Source organism: Heterocephalus glaber, unplaced genomic scaffold (assembly GCF_053883595.1).
Source record: "Heterocephalus glaber isolate CG9 unplaced genomic scaffold, H.glaber_assembly_v1.0 deba00001442, whole genome shotgun sequence".
In the NCBI taxonomy this organism is placed as follows: Eukaryota; Metazoa; Chordata; class Mammalia; order Rodentia; family Bathyergidae; genus Heterocephalus; species Heterocephalus glaber.
Genome location: NW_028258296.1, coordinates 26,995,575 through 27,015,808, shown reverse-complemented (window position 1 = coordinate 27,015,808; position 20,234 = coordinate 26,995,575). Strand labels below are relative to the sequence as shown.

The window sequence follows — 20,234 nt, the reverse complement described above, 5'->3', positions numbered from 1 at the left end:
GCTATTCCCCTGCTGGGTATCTTCCCCAAAGAATTAAAAGAAGCATACCACAGTGATATATGCACACCCATGTTCATAGCAGCACAGTTTGTAACAGTTAAAACTTGGAAACAGCCCAAGTGCCCATCAACTGGAGACTGGATCAAGAAAATGTGTGTTTTTTTTTTTATAAAATGGAGTACTGCTCAGCCATCAAGAACAAGAAATTAGAGACATTTATTGCTAAATGGATGCACACTGAGGCAATACTCTTAAATGAAATAAACAGGACACACATGTGTAAATACTGAATAGTTTCTCTAGTGTGAGAAACTGAAAGTGTAAATAAGGACTAAAAGGTATAATAGATAATATGAAACAGGAAGAAAAGGGGCAAAGGGGAAGGGGAAGTGGAAGGGGTAGGGGAAAGGAAAGAAGGGAATGGAATTAATATGAAAAAATGAGAAAAAGGAAACAAAGTCTTTGTAAATAAGGAGGGATGGAGGGGTTGAAGGAGAGCAGGGGAAGGGGGAAAAAAATAAGAACCAAGAAGAGTATGTAAAGGTGCCTATCTCTAATGACGAATGTCATTATATTGTACACCTAAAATGTACCAATAAAAGGATATTTAAAAACCTACTAAAAATCCTATCTTTTTTCAGAAACCCATTCTTCATCTCTATTCCAGAACTGTTATCATGGATCAGTATCCAGCCAGTATCATGTGATTCACCAAAGCTCTCCATTCCTCCCTTTGTTATTAACCTAGTATATATTCCTCATTTGTGAAACTACTCATTTTAGCCTTGTAATTACTTTTAGCTTTCTGCCTTTTCTATCACTTTGCTTCAGATTTTTCCCTACAACTGCAACAGCTCAATTGGTCTCCACTTCTGGTCTCTATGACCCATTCCCACAACAAACGTCCATAATACTGGAAGATTAGTTACCTACACCCTCTGCCCCAAATCCTTCCTTGGCTCTCCACTACCCACGTAAGTCTAAAATATCAAGAGTCCAAGTTCTTTATGATCTGCGCCTGATTTTCCTTTGGACATTTATCTCCCTGCATTTCTATTTATCCAACCAAGATTTTAATCGCATTGAATTATTAGTTGCCTAATACATTCACTTACATTGTTTCCACCTCAAAGAATACTCAATTCTGTAAAATATCCATCTGCCAGAGAGATCTTGTAATTCTACCTTCCTTGTCTTCTTATATTTCACTTTTGTTTCTTTAAGGCATTTTAAAAAACCTTTTTTTGTACAAGATAGTTGCTTCTGCTGGTTGGCAAACACTTCAATTTATCTTTTCATTTGTCATGTGAATTCAAGTTGATTAAACAGCATAAGTTTTTTTTTAATCTAATAAATTCAGTTGACATTTTTTATGAGAAGAATAAATGGCAAGCTATAAAGACAGGATCATAAATCTTTTGTGACTAAAAACTTCAACTTACAAGGGGAAAATTAGACATCTTCCATTTTGTGTAGAGATGAAGATAAAGGGGAAAGAGATGAAGAAAACTTGGTCAAACTATTTTTCCAAGAAAACTTCAGCATAAAAATTTAGTACTGTAGTTATTTAAATCTAAGGTAAGATTTTTTTAAAAAATGATTTTCATTGAGATTAAACCACAGAAAAATTAATTTCTCTATATACTTTAGTTTATATATATTTGCAATCCCTTGGGCATATCGCCACCTACAGTTGGAAAATATTACAGTAGAATGAACAGTCAATTGTAGCATCATCCAAACTCCCTTTACAGAAGAGTAAGCACAGAAACATAATCTGAGGTGATATAACAGCCTAATCCTTACTGAAAATTTAAGTATTAAAATCCTATTATTCATATACAGCTTGTTTTTTTATAACAGAAATAAAAACATCTTATTTGCATTCTTAACATTGCTTTTCATTGTTTCTATTCCTTTCCAAGGGGACGGCTATTCTTACTATTCTTCTATAAATATTCTAGTGAAACCAATTTTTCACTATTTTTTTCCTAACCAACCTTTAAACATATTCAAAGCTCTCTAATTCAAACACTCATAAACAAAACCTCTCCCATTGCTCAAAAAAAAAGTCTTGTCAAAGATCCAGTATTTTCCTACCGTCTTCACCAACAAGCTTGTTCAAAGACTGCTGTATACAGTGCTCACTACACCCAGATTCCATTACTTCTTAGATTACAGCAATCTCATGTCTGCCCAAAACACAATGACTACTTTGCTTATGCAGCCAGGTGTGGTGGTGGACACCTATAAGACCAGCACTATGGGAGGCTGAGGCAGGAAGATCACAAGTTTGAGCTCAGCTTGGGCAACTTAGTGAGAACATCTCAAGATAAAAAACATGAAAAGAGCTGTGGATGTAACTGAATGTGAAGGTCTCAAGTTCGATCCCCAGTGCTGGAAGAAAACAAAACAAAAAAACTTTTGCAAAAGCAAACCTCCTCATATTACCAATTTTAATATTCTTTCACATTTCTGTATCCTATTCGAATGGTCTGCAGGATGTGATATTCTATTATACCACTTTTCCTTTTTCTCCTACTTTTTGGATACCTCTTTTTTATTTTTGAGACAGGGTCTTGCTATGTTGCCCAGGGTAGTCTTGAACTTCTGGGCTCAAGCAATCCTCCTGCCTTAGTCTCCAGAGTAGTTGGGATTATAGGCACATACTACTGCCTTTGTTGTGAATATGTGTGTGTGTGTGTGTGTGTGTGTGTGTGTGCGCGTGCGTGTATGTGTGTGGTGGTGGTGTCAAACCCAGGGCCTTGTACATGCCAGGCAAGCACTCTACCTCTGAGCTATATTCCCAGCCCTTCTTTAACTTACTAGTTTCTTTTATATTTACTAAGGTTTTGTTCCTAGAATTTTGTCCTCAGCCTTTTCCTAATCTGAACATTTTTCTGGTGTTTTCACTCATTTTCATGGCTTCAAGTGGGTTTTACCTACTGGATTGCTAAACTATATTTCTTGTTATTCCCTGTTAGCTCCAGAAACCTATTTCTGTGTTTTGTATTTCTAGTTAAATATTCTTTTAGCAGTTTGCAAATGTCCCAAATGGGCTCTGCCTCTTATTTTAATTTTTGATAGGCTGCTATTCTATTACTTCTCCACACAAATATCTTTCTGCTAGATGTGGTGGTATATACCTGTAACTCTTAGCACTCTGGGAGACTGAGGCAGGAGGATCATAAATTCAAGTCCAGCAATTTAGCAAGCCTGTCTCAAAATAACTAAAATAAAAGATTAAAAAAAAGGCCTTTGAGTGTAGCTCAGTATGAAAGCACTAGGTTCAATCCTCAGTACCAACAACAAAAAAAAATCTTTCCTAATGTGTAGCTTTTTATGCTCACTATATTTGGTTTGGTTGTAGTAATTTATTTCCTAGACAACAGCATTCAGCGTCTTTATTTAGTCCTAATTGCATCAGTGCATCCTCATCTTAGTCCAGCCTCTAGAAAGTGGTAATTTCATCCTACTAAAATCATTTTATTCATTCTGTGGTGCTGTGGACTGAACCTAGGTCCTCATATGACAGCCCCTAAAATCCTGTTAGTTCCATGTACCTGTTCAAAGTTTAGTGTTGCAAACAAAATACATTACCCAACTGCAATACTGGAAAATCAGAGCTACCATATATCCACACTCTTCTATGAAGTACACTAAACATTTATTTCCAGAAAAGGGTGAACATAAGCATTACATACTTTGGAGGTTTATTTGTCCTGGAATGACCTCCAGCATGGACTTAGATAGTTTTCTTTTTTTTTCTTTTGATGTTTATAATTTGTATTTAGTGTTGGGAACACTCACAACTACCTCTAGTCTAGGTTTAAATACGTTAGTGTCTCCCAGTGCAGGCACCCTCTAGCTACGGCCATTGATACCACAGAAGTAAGCCTTTGCACCTCACATCCAACTCCTACCCCTAAAATATCAAGATTCCAAGTTGAGCCTACAATATTGTCACTTCTGACAAGATGAACAGACATGATATTTACTATAAAGCAAGTGAATCCAACAATACAAAAATTTAGCCAGTTTTGGGAGATATTTTCAGTAAACAGGAACCATCATGAGGCAATTATTTCTAGCCCAAGTTTCTTTAACTCTTAAACTACTTTTTAAATAGATAAGTTCGTTTACAGAATTTATAAATATCTTTTACTCACTACAGCCTACATTTTTAACTCAGAGATGTTATAGCAGCATTTCCCAAGTCTGCTAAGAACTTGGCTGTACACATTTGGGCAGGGATAGGCTCTTTTACATAGTCTAAGTGCCAATGTGTATACTGTATATGAAAACAAACTGAGTGTAAATGATATAGGGAGAATATTCTTTCTTTAAAGTGTAATGAGTGTCTACAACAGTGGTGGCCACTTTTTAGAGTTTTCAATGACAACAAACAGCCAGCAGCAACACATAGATTTGCGACCACTGGCCTGTGGTATGAAGCAATAAATTTCTAACAATGTCCATTGTTGAGTATTTTCAACCTGGAATTTACTAGTTAGAATTTTCAGTATTTGTAAGATGTGCAACATTTATGATGGCCTTAGCATTTTTACATATAGATTTAGAAGTTTCTTAGTCACAATTATTTATTTATCAATTTCTTACCTGAAGGAGGTTGCATTTGTAATGGTATGTTTTTAACAGTCTGTACACATTCTAATTCTTGATGACTGAATGTTAACTCATGATGATTTGGTGGCATTCCACATAAATGTGCCGTCTGGTAAACAAGGGTAGTTTTAGCAGAAGGTTTGTCTTGCACAGAAGACTGTATCTGCTAAGACAAAGTTTAAGTTATCTTTCACAATTTTAACCAAACAAGAAGCATAATTAAGCAAGCAGAAACACAAGAGGCAAGAATATAATTTAATGATACCTTTTGAATATCATATTACCTAAGTCATACAATGATCTATTATAGATAGGTGAATTAAAGTTTAGGAAGATCAAATAACATGACCATCATGTAGCTTCTAAGCCTGTGGTGGTGAACCTATGGCATGCATGCCTCAGCCAGCATGCAGACCCCTCCCTCTCTGTTGGCATGCAAGACCAGTGTACGAGCTGCTCTTTCTACACTAAAAACCTCAGTATTCAAGTTTAATTGCAGTTTTGACACTTTGCAATAAATAAGTGGGTTTTTGGTTGCAGTTTGGGCACTTGGTCTCTAAAAGGTTCGCCATCACTGTTAAAAGGTAGAGTTAGTCAAAGCCAATGATCTTAGTTATTATTACAGATTGATTTATGTCTGTTATTAAATAATGCTACTTTAAAAAAAATTTCCTGTGATCTATTAAAAATAAAAACTGGGTGGTTCCCCACCTGCTTTGCAAGCGCAAAGTCCCGAGTTCAATCCCCGGTACCAAAAACAAAACAAAACAAAACTGAGCTTTTATACCAAATCTACAAACCATTCCATTTCCTTTACCCCTTCTGTCTTTACTGAACTATACATATAAGAGGAGAAATTTTAAATTTCATATTGGTTCACCCATAAGACTACCAACAAATTCTGATTCACTATTCAGACAACTACTAAAAAAAGCTATCATGCTGAACTAATGTACTAATACCTACCATGTGCACAGAAGCACTGGGACAAGTGTTTAATCATCACAGGAATCCCACCAGTTAGGCATAACTATCTCCGTTTATGGTTTACAATAGCACTTATAAAAAGAAACAACTTATGTAAAATCTCACACCTATTCAGCGTCAAGCTAAATTGTAGTGGCAAAGCTCAGTAATGTAACCTCCAAGCTTGGAGTTGTACATGGCACAGAGATAAAATAGTCTTTTTCCTCTGACTAATAAGGGAATTGGAGTGTGTGAGTAGATAAGGCAAGTTGATGAATAACATCTGTGCAAGACAAAATCTCTGCTATTTCAATAAAACAAATGCCATAGGAAGGTTTATCCCAGCAATAATGCAGACCCAAGCTTAAAGCTAAAAGTCAAATGTGTAGGGTTAAATCAGAGAATAATTACTTTCTGAAATACGCAAATATATGCATTCATTCATAAACACATAAATTAATAATATACTCTCCTTTATCATAAATGGGTATTTTATTGCCCAATGAGTGAAACGAAAAAAAAAAAAAGCCTCTGGTCAAAATAGCATAAAGTGGCATTCTACATGCTACATAGAGAATGCTTCTAGAGCGCCTTCATAACTTAATCTTTTGATGCTACTAATACCTAACTTCAAGATGGGCCATCTTCATCTTAGAAAAGCTCCTTGAGAGCTCACTCCTGCCTATCATTAAATATTCCAATATTTCACTTGAGGGTCCAAAGTGCTACTTTATCCCTCAAGCCCTTAAATCCCTTATGAATACCCTCAGCTGCCACATTTTCCTGAATGCAACTGCTGTGCCTTATTTGCCTCTCTTCATGCTGTTACTTTTGTTTCAGAAGTCTCTAATCTGTATATAAACATCCATTTAAAATCCATATTAAGCATTTCCTGCTTGGTGAAAGTAGTATACATTCCTTCATTTTCTTAAAAACACTTATGAATACAGGTAATTATACAGATTATACAGATTATATCATATAATCTCCTTTGATTACTTTCCTTTTTACAACTTAGAATTCTTCATGATTTTTATTTATTGTTGTATTTTCCTAACCTAGCTAGATGGTATATAAATTTACTGTAATTCTGAATTTGCGATGGGTACACAGGCTAAAAATTTTATATGAGAATGACAACTTCAACTAGTAAAAAAATTACTTCTTTTCCTATTAACTACTAATCAAACATATAAGTGCTAAAATTGATAGCTGGCAATTGTAAACTTTAACTATAGAACCCCTAACTACCTTTTCTTTACTAGCTGTTATTAAGAAGTTTCTACTGTGTACTGCACATCCTACTGTGTGCACACTAATTATCAGACACACCAGGCATTTCCTCTGTATCCAGATTTGAATGTAAGTGGAAGAATGTGTTCTATTTATCTGTCTGACTGATATTAACACTTACATCTTATTAGAAAAATAAAACCAAATAGTTTCTCTAAGTAATTTTTAGGAAGAAATCCTTTTTAATGAAAATAAACAATTTTAAAGACGGCTAATACTATACAAGCAAGTTCTAATATACATACTGTTTTAAATTATTAGGAATAAATAATTACCTTTATATTCTCACTACGAGGTGAATCACTGTGTTTTATTCCAGTAAGTTTAGGAGATATTTCTGCAAATGTATACAGATAATTATTTCAATATTTGTCAGCTTAAAAACTACAAAGTTAGGGGCTGGGGATTTAGCTCAGTGGTTCTGTCACCTACCTCACAAGCGCAAGGTCCCGAGTTCAATCCCTAGTACCGAAAAAAACCTCCAAAACTACAAAGTTATATTTTTCCATATTAGAAAAATAAGTAATGGTTTCAAAAGATTGTCCTTTACTCCAAGGAATTCTTACAGTCCAGGTTTTTGCTATTTGAATTAACCAAAATTTATGAAGAGACACCTGCTTTTCTTATGGGACAAGATCTCTTCTTTTCCCATAACAAAACATATACCCACTCTAAAATTCCAACTTGTATTATGAGTAGGCAAAAAAAAAATTTCACAGGAAAGAGCTTGAGTAAATGACAACTTAAAAAGGAAAAAGTTACAACAGAGATAACAAGGCTTCAAACAAACAGTAGCAATTATACTAATACTATCCTTTACCAAGTAACCCTAAATATAGCCATGAGGCTGAATTAAAATAATTATGAATTTACTGTAAAAGAAGGGGTACCCTGCTTATCTGAGAAGACAGTCTTTTATTAAAAGTGGAAGTTATTTGATTTTTGTGGTAAGGTCTGCACTAAAGATTCCATCTAATTAATAGTGTGATTGCTTCTAAGCTGTTTGGTAGTCTCAATTCATAGTAACAAATGAGTTTTACAGAACTTTTGTTAACCTTTAGAAATACCTGTACAGCTCACGCTGGCTGTAGAAGGAGATACATAAGATCTCTCTCCATCAAGATGCAAATAGGTTTCTCTTTGCTCATCCTACAATTGATTGAGGTGCAATCCTTCCCAATTATAACCCTAGGCCAGTGTGGCGAAGTACCACCCTGGCAATTACTGCCTTGATCTGTCTCTTCAAGTCAGCTTTCATAACCAACCTGAGTTGTTTTCTTCTGGATCCAGGCCAACAATGTTAGTAAGTACCAATTATTATTCAAACTTAAAACATTCTACCTCCTGAAATGCCATGTTTCTACTGGATGTGTTACTGTTCTTTCCTCTCCTAAAATTTTTGATGCTGGACAATTTTAAAATTGCTAAATGCCAATTAATGACTTGTTTTAATTTATAGAATTCAAGTATTTAAAATGACATGAACCATTTTAATGTCACTCAGCTAAATATTTAAGTGTTGGAGGGTAAGTGAAAAGGGAAAAGACTGAGGATATTAAGTCCAAGTAACCTCATATTTAATGTAGAAATATTAGTTTCAGTCTTGAAGAAAAAACAGAGTTCATTAATATGATCATATATGCAAATCTGTAAATCTATCTTAATTATTCAAACATGCACCAACACTACTTTATCTTATAATATAAACTATTAAGTTTAATAACCACATTAGTGTTCTGCTACAAAAAATTCATGGACATCATCATAGTTTTCTGAAGTATGAAATGAAAGCTCAGACATATAAAAAATTCAAATCTGAAAACACTAGCAAAAGGCATCAAAGAACTGCAAATGAAAATATCAAAAACACCTACTATATACAGTATGTCTCCTTACAGACTACAGATATATAACAATAGCCTCTAAAAGTACTTTACTTCTCATTCTAATTTTACAGTAGGGTTTTACTTACAAGAGCATAGTAAACTAAAACTATGTATGTTTATTCATGAGTTCCTGGCCTTTGAAATTAAAAGACATACATACATGCTTTCATTATTTAGCTTAAAATCATAGTTCAACTAAACAAGATCTACCAGGTCTAGCAAACTTCAATTAAATTGAGAACAGTTATGACAACTTAGTCAACTAGTTTTTCTGGGGAAGCTTAATTACCCAAATCAAGTTCAATGGATTAAAAAACAAGCAATTGAATCAAGCACAGTGGTGTATACCTATAATCTCAGTACTCTGGGAGGCTGAGGCAGGAGGATTCCAATTTCAAGCCAGCCTAGGCAACTTATCAACTTAGGAAGACCCTGTCTCAAAATAAATAAAAATAGGGTTGGAAATGTAGCTCAGTAAGAAAGCCCTGGGGTTCAATCCACCCTACCAGTATAATAAAAAGCAAGCAACAGGGCTGGGGATTTAGCTCAGTGGTTCCGGCACCTGCCTTGCAAGTGCAAGGTCCCAAGTTCAATCCCCAGTACCAAAAAAAAAAAAAAAGCAACAATTTGGCCTTATTCTAAAAAAAGTATTACCTTTAAAGAATATTTTGGCAATTTCCAAGTGTCTGGTGGTTATTTCAATATAAACTACTTGTTCTTTTTACTAAGGGCTTTTTTTTTTGGTACTAGGGATTGAACTTGGGACCTTGAACTTGCGAGGCAGGCAGTGGAACCACTGAGCTAAATCCCTGGCCCCCACTAACGGCTTTTTAAATGGAGTTAGAAAGCAGAAAACAACAGACACCAGTGATTTTTTTGTTGTTTTTTTAGTACTGGGAATCGAACTCAGGGCCTTGCACTTGCCAGGCAGGCACTGCACCACTGAGCTACTTGCTCGGGCCAAAACAAATGAAAACCTAGTCCAGTGGTTCTTAAATATGGCGGCACCTGAGAATTCCTGGGAATATCTTCTGGATCCCCTTCCCTTTTAATTCAGATTCTGATTATATTAAAAGTTTTATAGGTGATTCTAATGTGTTGCCAATGTTGAGAGGCATGATTTTAGATAAGTGTTTATTCAAGAAGACTTACTTTGAATAGAAAATTTAAAAACATATCAGACAGAAATGACCACTACTTCTAAGACTGCAAACTCAATACAAACCTCAAAATATGGAAGGTTTTTTATCAAGCCTGGTTACTTGAATTTCATCCTTGTAGACCACTGAACCAAATAATTTAATTGATGAGAAACTTAACAGATTACTGTCACCTCCTTTAAAGACCTAGGTTGCACTACTAAAAAGTCAAAGTGTATTTCTACTTTGAAGTAACCAATAATTAAGAACGGTTAAAAACAAAGAAATATTACTTTAAGAATAAATATCATTCTCTGAACATTACACTATAGTCAAAAAAGCAAAAAGTTCCCTTCTCCACTGCTCTGCCCCTGAGAAATAATGCAGTTTGATTCAAGGCACTTCCCTCCTCTGTGGCTGCTGGATTTCAAGACAAAGCTTCCAGAATGGTGAGTTCCCCTCCTTCCAGAGTAAAGCTGACTTTCATTTATCTCTGGGCCATATAGAAAACTGGTCTAGGTTTAATCCTGAAACTCTCAAAAAATAAATGTAAAAGTTTTAGTCCAGATTTATCTGTCTTTCAGCCCTCAGGCAAAATTAGAGAATGGTGAGAACAGCTAACCCAGCTCTGGCTACTTCCTTACACCTCTAGTCAGCTGCCACTGGCACTGGATGAAATAAAGTCTAAGGGGCACCTTAGATTGGGCACAGAACAAGAGGGATAGACAGGGATGCCTTCTTTTCCTTTTTTTGTCTTCAAAATGGAAAAAACTGTCATAGGGAGACATCAACAGCAGAGCAGGTTGGAGCCTTAGCAGGCCTTCTTCCCTCACTGTTTGAAATTCATACTTAGCTCCAAAGAGTGTCACTTAAGTCTCTTCTACATACAACCTGGTCTGAGTGGATCCCCATTGGAGACAGTTAAAATACCTTTAACGGTGGTCTGTCCCTTTAGAGGGAACAATTACATGTGGCTATCGAACAACCGTGGCTATCAAAGCAACCATGAGAAGCCTGTATAGCTGGGTATTCCAGTCAGATAAAACCATCAGCTTAGGGCCCATCTTAAAACTGTTTTTGCTTTCACAGGTGTAGAAGATTTTTATTCCTTTTGATTCTTATTATGAGATCTGTTAATTGACCTACAAAGTTCTGACTAGTCTTTTTTATAATTATAAACCTAAAAATTATAAAAGTTATTATAATTCAACTTGGCCAATATCTGGGTACACTGTGGCTTATAAACAAGTTGTCTTATGTGTGTGTGTGTCTGTTTATCTGTTCAATTTGCTACAACACATACAGCTATAGTGTTTGAGCTTTTTTCTTTTTGCATTTTGGATATTTTAAGATGTTTGCCTGTAACTATAGATAAATGTCACTAAAGACATGCTTCCCCCAGGTTGCCAGATTATCCAAATAATGTCAACTGGTTTTACAAATACAGTACATATTGTTCTCTATATATAATATCTCGGGAATCTTTCATTGGTCAAAAATAATATGTTAATTGTTAAGATCTGGCTCTCATAGGTCTTCTAAAAATGTAACATAATTAAATAAAGACTCTTGGGCTTAGGAAAACTACTGGACAGGACTCCCCTTGGTAAATAAAGGAGCGGCTGCTTGGAAAAATTTATTCCAGCCTTGGTTCACAAAGGGGACCCCAATAACTTCCATAGCCTTGTGGGAAATACATTGCTAAACATTATTATTATAATATGTATACACTGGTCATGGTCAAACGGCTAAGTTTTCTGTGGGAAAACAGTAAGGTTTTATTTAAAATGTTCTTGGTTCAAAACAAAATTAAGTGACAAAGGTTTCATGTAACTGACACTCATTGTTGTTTCACAGTATAAATATTCATGCCTTCCAGGTGTACAAGTCTTCTAGGATATTGTTTATGGTAATGATCGTTTTTGACTCAGGTATCTGCCTTTTTCTTGGACTCCAGGTACTTGTGATAAGAGGCACATGTCAAGCCAGCATGAGAAAACCAGTCAGATAATAGTTTTCTTAAAAACTTATGTGATGCAGCGATATATGCACACCCATGTTTAAAGCAGCACAGTTTGTAATAGCTAAAACTTGGAAACAGACCAAATGCCCATCAACTGGAGACTGGATAAAGAAGATGTGGGCTTTTTAATAAAATGGAGTACTACTCAGCCATAAAGAACGAGAATCTAGAGACATTTATAACTAAATGGATGCACATTGAGGCAGTACTCTTAAGTGAAATAAATAGGACACACGTGTAAATACTGAATAGTTTCTCTGGTGTGAAAAACTAAAAGTGTAAATAAGGTTCAAATGGTATAACTGATCATGTGAAATAGGAAGTAAAGGTCTAAAGGAGTAGGGAAGTGGAAGGGGTAGGGGAAAGGAAAGAAGGGAAAAGAAAAAATATGAGAACAGGAAAAAATGAAACAAAGTCTGTAAATAGGGAAGGGTGGAGCAGATGAAGGGAGGGCAGGGAAATGGGGAAAAAATAAGAACTAAGATACACTATGTAAAGGTACAAGATCCCAATGAGGAATGTAACTGTATTTTATACCTAAAATGTACCAATAAACTTAATGAAAAAAGAAAAAAAAACTTATGTGATGTATGTTATATGTGTCACCTCACTTAGGGATGTTCAGTCACCAAACAGTTGAAACAATGTCACACATTAAAATTAGAGACTAGACATTATGAACTCCTAAGGTACATTTATAGGCCAATATGTATGTTCTCTTTAAATGGCATCCTACTAAAGGACAACAAATAAGAGTTTTCTTTATGTCATTTAATGTCTGTGTCTTGACTGAAAGACTATTCTGTACTAAGATGGACATGTAAACGTTGCAAAAAAATGTCATCATGATTGTCATGTTATGTGTAGCTCTTGATCTTAAATTTCTCTATAATATATAACTGTTGTCTGTTAACATTCTTCAGGGATTCAACTACTAAAACAACCATAGTTGGTAAAAAATAACAGCCCTCCAACTGTGCTTTATACTTCAAAAGTGCTTTATGTCTTAACTATTATAATAGTTAAGCTCACTGCTCCTACTGAAATATTTATGTCACTGATCTTCTCTTCTGGGTGTTCAACAACTAAAGTTTGGAGACCAAAACTAGACAGGTAACTGGGCTATGAGGACAGCCAATATTTTGGCCCTGGCCCCTCAAGGTCAACAAAGATCCAGGACCCAAAGGAACCTTTCTTACAGGATCCTACATCTTTGGTAAGTCACTCAACCTCCTCAGCAGGGAGACTGCTGGGCACCAGAGGACAAATGACCCTCCGTGTGCCAAAGGAGGGTCATAAAGAGGGAAAAATCTCCCATGCTTTCACTGAAAGCAAGGCCATGACCCATCCTGACTGCTGACAGTGACAGAGGAGCAGAGAGACTCTATGCATGGTTCCAAAATAATGCCTGAGGAGACTTAACTGACCTCAATAGATAGCAAGAGGTTCCTACTGATTGACACAGGTCTCACTTTAACGTGGTCCTAAACACCCAGCAGAAAAGAGTAACCAAAAGAGGTATAAAATAATGCCATAGTAATAAAGCTAGATATAAAAAGGGGCTCCAGTCACTGACCCTTTCTGGCAGTTTCTAGCTACACCAGTAGCTGACCACAGTTATGGATCATTAGGGAAAAACTATGGTAAAATCTCTAAATGCTCAGCTAGAGTTTTAAATTTCTTAAGTGACATTTGTTCTTCAAATTGTCTCTTAAAAGGATCAGACTTATACATAACCTTTATCAATGAAAGAATCTAAGAGCCAGCAGGTTACAATCACTATTTCAATTTCTAAGTGTGACTTTCTCCCCAACCTGCCCTTTCACTCTAGTGTGCTCATGCTTAGATTATGCATGCTCTAATTTCTTAAAAGTTTTGTTTATTCTTGCCTAGAGGCTGCCAAACTCCAAACAGTCATACAAATGGAGCCAACAACAAATGTGCTAGACTTCTTTTACTGGGATACACCAGATTCACCTTGTAAACAGCTCATAACTGCTAAACTATACAATACGACTTCTATGTTGGATTCTGAAGTCCCTTGGACCTTCTTATCCTCTTTGTGGGAGGCTATTACTAGTTCCCCCCAGGGGAAACACTTGATGGCTATATTCATAGCAATTGTGCTGGCCTTATAATTTGGCCCAAGTATTCTTAACTGTTTCTTTGGCTTTGTCTCCTCCAGACTCAAAGCTATACCAAGAAGACAATGCCTGGTGCCTATGGAAGGCCTTTAGATAGACTCTCCGTAGAGTAACGCTGACTGCTGATCACAACTCCGACCCTCTTCAGCTGGAAGTAGCCAGAACAGTCTTTGCCCTTTGCCCCCTCACAGCAGTTAGGGGTACTTCTTCACAGGGGGAATATTGCAGATAAGTAAGTTAATTACATATCTGGTAGGCAGTTAAGACAGGGCCAGCCCACAAGGAGCCAAAATGGAGGACAGTGAAGACACATTCACTGAAGGCCAGCATTGTAAAAAGAGAGAAACTACCACACCCATGTAGGATAAATAACAGTGATTGATATTCTAAACAAATATCAATCACCTGGGTGGGGGGGCCAAGGTCCTAACCCAGCCTTTCTGGGAAAAATCCCTGATCCCCACCCTTACTGAAAATCCTTGTATTCTTGCTACGTGACTTGCTCCCCTATTTGACCCCCATTTAATCAATATTACCTGGGTGACTGTACTTGTAATCTTATTGGTTGGTTGTGGTTTTATCCCACCTCATGCCCACCTTGTAAATTTCCATTGGGTCTTATAGTTTTGTCCCACTTTGTACCCACTTCACCACATGGCTTTGCTGTATAAAACATCTTTGAAAAGTGGGGTGAGCAGGCAACCCACTTTCCAATCCCCCTTCTGTCTCTCTTAGGCAGAAGCTTTCTTTCTGCCAATAAATTTTTCCTACTCAAAAAAAAAAGCAAAAAGTCCAGGGCCGGGGATTTAGCTCAGTGGTTCCACTGCCTGCCTCGAAATGCAAGGTCCTGACTTTGATCCCCGGTACCAAAAAAAAAAGAAGTCCAAAAAATGAAGTGACACATTTTTTCTAGGTTAAAACCAAACAAAACCAAACAAAACTGAACTGTTGTCATAACCATTGAGTTCCTTCGTGTTTTACTGTATAACAACCGAAATTAAGCATACTTTTAAAATATTGTTTCACACTATTTGAGCTTATATTTAGGCAGTTCCTGAAGTTATTTTCCATAAGGATTTAATCAAAAGCACTACTAGTGATGTACTGCTCCATTTGATTATCTTTTCTCAGTAAATTTATTGGCCAGAGGATTAAAGCTACTAGTTACATCCCTCTCCATTATACAGTTCCAGGTAAACTCAAGACTGCTGGGCATTAGAAAACTTTACTAGGATACACGAATTAGAATTAATTTTAAAGGCTCCTCTACATCTTTAATCTGACATTTATTATTTTGACAGTTACAAAAAATACTCTTAAAGGTTTTATGTTTATCTCGACTTTTCTGCACATTACTATTTGCAAATGCTGTCAGGAAGATAATTTAATCAAATCAAATTACAGTTTCTAGGCTAGAATTTCAATAAAAATTCCCTTAGAAATCAGTGCTCTGCTTTATAATCAATTCACCTTAACAAAGTAAAAATAAGTCTGTATTTTTAAAAAATACATAAAGTTCAAGAATAATGGAAGATAGTCGTTTAATGCAGAATAAATACCTCTAACATTTCTTCAAACACTTCAATGTTTGTCAGACATTACTCTCAGAACATTTGAAACACCACAAACAGAACGGTACTACAGTTAAAAAAAAAGACCAACTCAACTCATAATACACCATAACCATAAGAACAAGAAGTGAGTAATCTTAAGGAATTTAGAAAAGGTAAATTTACAGCTCTGTACCTAAGATGTAAAATTCTAAAAGACTGGGACTTGGTTAAGGAAATTGCATAAAAGCCAAGTTGCTGTAAAAATCCAAGAAGACAGATACTGTAAATCAAGGAAAAATGACTAAGGATCACCATTCTTTTATCAGAAGAGAATATGTCACAGCTTTCCAAAATTTATTAAAGTTTTTTTTTTTTGGTACCGGGGATCAAGCTCAGGACCCTGTGCTTGCGAGGCAGGCAGCAGAACCACTGAGCTAAATCCCCAGGCCTACTGTATTAAAGTTTTGAAGAAATGAAATAACATTCATTTCTAGCTTGAATAAATAAAAGCGTATGAAGCAGAGCTCTGGGAATCATGATATTCAACTGTAAATTTTAGTTCAGAACAAGTCATAATTAATTATAAGGGTGTAATATTTACATTTTCAGTACCTATGTACCAGTATGTATGTATGTATGTATGTATGTACGTATGTATACATGATCTCACTATGCAGCCCAGCCTGGCCTCGAACTTTGCAGCCCAAGCTAGCCTCAAACTCCAGATCCTTCTATGTCAGCCTCCCAGGTGTTGGGATTACAGGTGTGTGCCACAACACCTGGATATTTATTTTTGTGGTGCTGAGGATCAAACCAAAATGACTTTGTGTTTTCTTTTGTGGTGCTGGGAATTGAACTCATGGCCTTGTACATGGTAGATATGAGCTCTGCCACAAAGCCACACACCTAGCCCAAGTTAAACAGATGTAGCAGATAAAGCTTTTGCTTACATACCCAATTTTCACAAATTTTATTTTCTCACTAAAGAACCCCATTTCCCTCATTTCTACAACTCTGACAGATCTGTCACCCATTCCTCAAGAATGTCATATACATAATTAAGAACAGATGCTTTAATTAGCTTTATAATAGGTATTATTACTGACAGTTTGACTTGTTTATTTCCATAATTTACAGTCCTTTTCTTTATAATTTTTAAAAATAATTTTTAGTTTTATTGCCACACTAGGAATTAAGAGTGTTTTAATGGGCACGACTGAAGTTATTAGTATTTAAAACAAAAAGTCCTTGCTTAATTTACTTATATTAAGCAAATAAATATAAATTTTCCCATTAATGTAAATTTTGCATTTGCAGTTTATTATATATGTAAACTATGTGTTTTCAATGAAGTACATGGATAGAGTGTTCATAAAATAAAATTTCAAAAATAAATGACAATGTACAGTATTGGGTCAGAAGACAAATTGACCTTAGTGTCACAAATTTTATGATGTATATTACTTGCAACATAGATTGAAATAGAAAAACCTGTGAGTATAGCTCACTGGAAGAGTGTTTTCCTAAAATGTACAAGATTCTGAGTTTAATTCACCAAATGGAAGAACAGAAGGGAGGAAAGAAGGAAAGGAGGGAGGGAGGAAGGTAAGAAGAACCAGCAAAAGAAAATTTGCTACTCTGATTTTAACAATACATTTTTAAAAACATTTCCCTCAAATTGAGAAAGATGGCATTAACTAGAATATCAGTCATAAAAATTTAGCCATGTCATTAAGATTTGAATTGTGAGGATGAGTTATTTTGCTAGAAAGACAGGAAACATAAAACATTGTACCATTTAAAAAATATATTGAAAATGGTAAACATTCCTTCCTTCAAGCAATATATTAGTCTATGAAAATCTGACAATTCATATTAAAGTTCAGGAAGTTTACTGAAAAACTCTACTTTTCCACTAATATTGAAAGGATTTACTGATCAATAGTCAAATAATTCTAACTAATAGTTAACAATAACATTTTTATCTTACAAATAAAAGACAAAGTGCTCTAACTTACCAGGCCATAAATGGTTTATTAAATAACAATTACTAATTACAATTTAAAATTCTAAACGTAACTTAGATTTTTTCCAGTATTGTTTTATGCTTAGGAACTGAATAAGGAAATACCATATAATCAGAGCCCTAAGTACATTTTAAAATTTTCTAGCACAACAAATTCCAGCAAAAGTAAAAATTTTCTTACAAAATTATTTACTACTATACTTTATTTATTTACGTTGGGTTTTTTTGACAGGCTCTCACTGTGAAGCCCAGACTGGCTTTGAACTTTTGGTGATCCTCCTGCCTTAGCCTCCCAAGTGCTGGGATTATAGGTGTGTGCCAACATGCCAGGCTACCACTATATGCTTCAGAAGTTTAAAAGTGAAATGAAGCAATCAGAACCACACAGATGCAAACTAAACAGATTCAAAAGTAAAAGAGAATGTACTGCACGCCAGCAGACTCTGCTACCAGTCTGAAAAGAGGCATATTCTTACAAATGGCAAGAATTCTTGATGTTAAAATAGTCTATGAGGGATTTTTTAAAAGGAAAAGTGAATTTCTCACAACAAGATACATTTCATTTAAAATAAAGCAAATATTAGGCACAAAAGTGTCCTACATTCTCAATTTATCTTTTGGTCATTAATGATGGACCACCACTGCCAAGTCAGAAGTGATCACTTTCCCAGTATATGGCCATTAATAAAGAAACACAAACCATGCATGACCTAAACTTGATACAATGGAATAGGGTACTTTAACTGAGAATATGAATTTAAAGTACATTTTTCTGTAGATAGAAGGTAATATTCTATGGTAAACAAACCAAGAAGGTGGGAAAAAAAATTGGCTTTATAACTTCTGGGGTAACTGGTTTAACTCAAAACAACTGTTCAATTCAGAATGCAGCACCACAATATAACATACTTTGCAACACTAGAATGAGCTGACATCATGAAATTAAACTAAAAAGTATCCTCGAAAAATCTTTTTATTTTGTAAGAAGTAGCAGTTTATTATCTGATTTTTTGGTTTTAAGTTCTAGTTTTATTTATTTATTTAGTAGCGGAGGTTGAACTCAGGACCTCGTGCTTGCTAGGCAGGTGCTGTGCCGCTGAGCTAAATTCCCGGCCCTTCTAGTATTATTTATTAAGAGGCTATCCCACCATGAATAAAGCTATTTTCAATATTACAAATCGTCAAGGCATATATGTATAATATGAAATTTCACTTTATACAGTGTCTTTTAAATACCCTCTACATGCAATTAAATAATAAGCACGGCATCGAAAGAGTAGGTTCGGGGTAAGTAATAAATACTACGTCAAGACAGAGTTTCAATATTACAAGAAATTAAGTGTTCCCACCCACGGAGAGAGGCACACTTAGGGTGTGGCCAACCTGGTTCTGAGTCGCTGCTGTCAGAGGAGCTGGAATCACTGCTGCTGCTGCTACTGCTACTGCTACTTCTGCTGCTGCTGCTGCTCTCACTCAGACGGGATCCAATGCCAAGTGCTGTGGATGACTGAGGCTTCTCAGCTACCAAACAGGAAAACACATTAAAATGCCAACAGAATCAAATAGTTGCAAGAGCATTTAAAAACTGCCACCTACGTTTTGCTTGACGTTTTCCGTAATTTAATTGATTGTTGACCTCCAATAACTGCTTTTCCAACTCTTGTTTTTTCTGGGAATGAATTTCTTCTTTGGACTTCTTTACTTTAACTGTGTGATTTAGGAGATAAAAAAGTAAGTATAACCAAAAATTAACACAAATACCATACTGGACTTTTATTAGTATGCAGAAACACATACCATGGGGTTTTAATGGTCTTTTTCTTAGACATGCCGAAACATATTTTTCTAGTTCTCTTAATGTTGATGCTTTTAGTGTTTCTAAGTTTATCTCTACCTCGGCAGGACTGGAACTTCCCAGTGAGAGCTCTCTTGATTGTATTATATTAACTACTTGGCCCAGTTTATCTCCATGGAGTTTGTTTATATCCAAACTCAACTGTCTTTTCTCATCATAGTTCATAGGCTTAGCATTATCTTCATCTTCAGATTTAGGAGTAAAGACCTCTTGTTTCCTCTTCTTGGGTTGACTGTAATAAAATCACCGTTAGTTACATCTTATTTATTGTTTGTTTGGGACTGGGCAGGCAAACCAGGGCCCTAGGCATGCTAAATATCCACTCTACCACTGAGCTACATCCCAGTCAAATTTATTTTAGATAATGTTATTCTTATATAAGCCCTCGTAAAAATCCTTACTTGCTCTTGGACTTTTTCTTCAGTTGAAAATTTTTCTTCAGCTTTTCATCTCTATTATTAATCTTTTCTTCTTTTTTCCTCTTTTTAGTGTTCTCATTCTTTTTCTTTAGCTTACGGAAAGGTACTTGGGACAAAGCCTGCAGTTGTTGATGAATAGCTTTAAGCTGAAAAAGAAAAAAAAAATCTTTAAATATTTATGGCTGTAAATAATCAGAGACACTAGAAAAAAAATTAAAGCCTCCAAAGCCAAGAGTATTTTTTTGTGAAATTCATTTCATATTATATTTTCTTTAGGTTTTTATTTCATTTCAGAAATTCATTG

General features: G+C 35.5%; 1 protein-coding gene across 3 annotated transcripts in view; it reads right to left on the bottom strand.

Annotated features, from left to right (window-relative positions):
• Brdt (bromodomain testis associated) overlaps nucleotides 1-20,234 on the bottom strand; it is a 68,920-nt gene that overhangs the window by 11,698 nt on the left and 36,988 nt on the right. For 2 of the 3 annotated variants that reach the window (XM_087213105.1, XM_021255387.2), the window contains 6 exons: nucleotides 19,913-20,076; nucleotides 19,454-19,743; nucleotides 19,253-19,363; nucleotides 19,040-19,177; nucleotides 7,161-7,222; nucleotides 4,621-4,792 (listed from right to left, as the gene is read on the bottom strand). In XM_087213105.1, the coding sequence (XP_087069231.1) occupies nucleotides 4,621-4,792; nucleotides 7,161-7,222; nucleotides 19,040-19,177; nucleotides 19,253-19,363; nucleotides 19,454-19,743; nucleotides 19,913-20,076 (937 nt within the window). The remainder of the gene's footprint in view (nucleotides 1-4,620; nucleotides 4,793-7,160; nucleotides 7,223-19,039; nucleotides 19,178-19,252; nucleotides 19,364-19,453; nucleotides 19,744-19,912; nucleotides 20,077-20,234) is intronic. The other variant, XM_004841280.3, reaches the window with a different exon arrangement.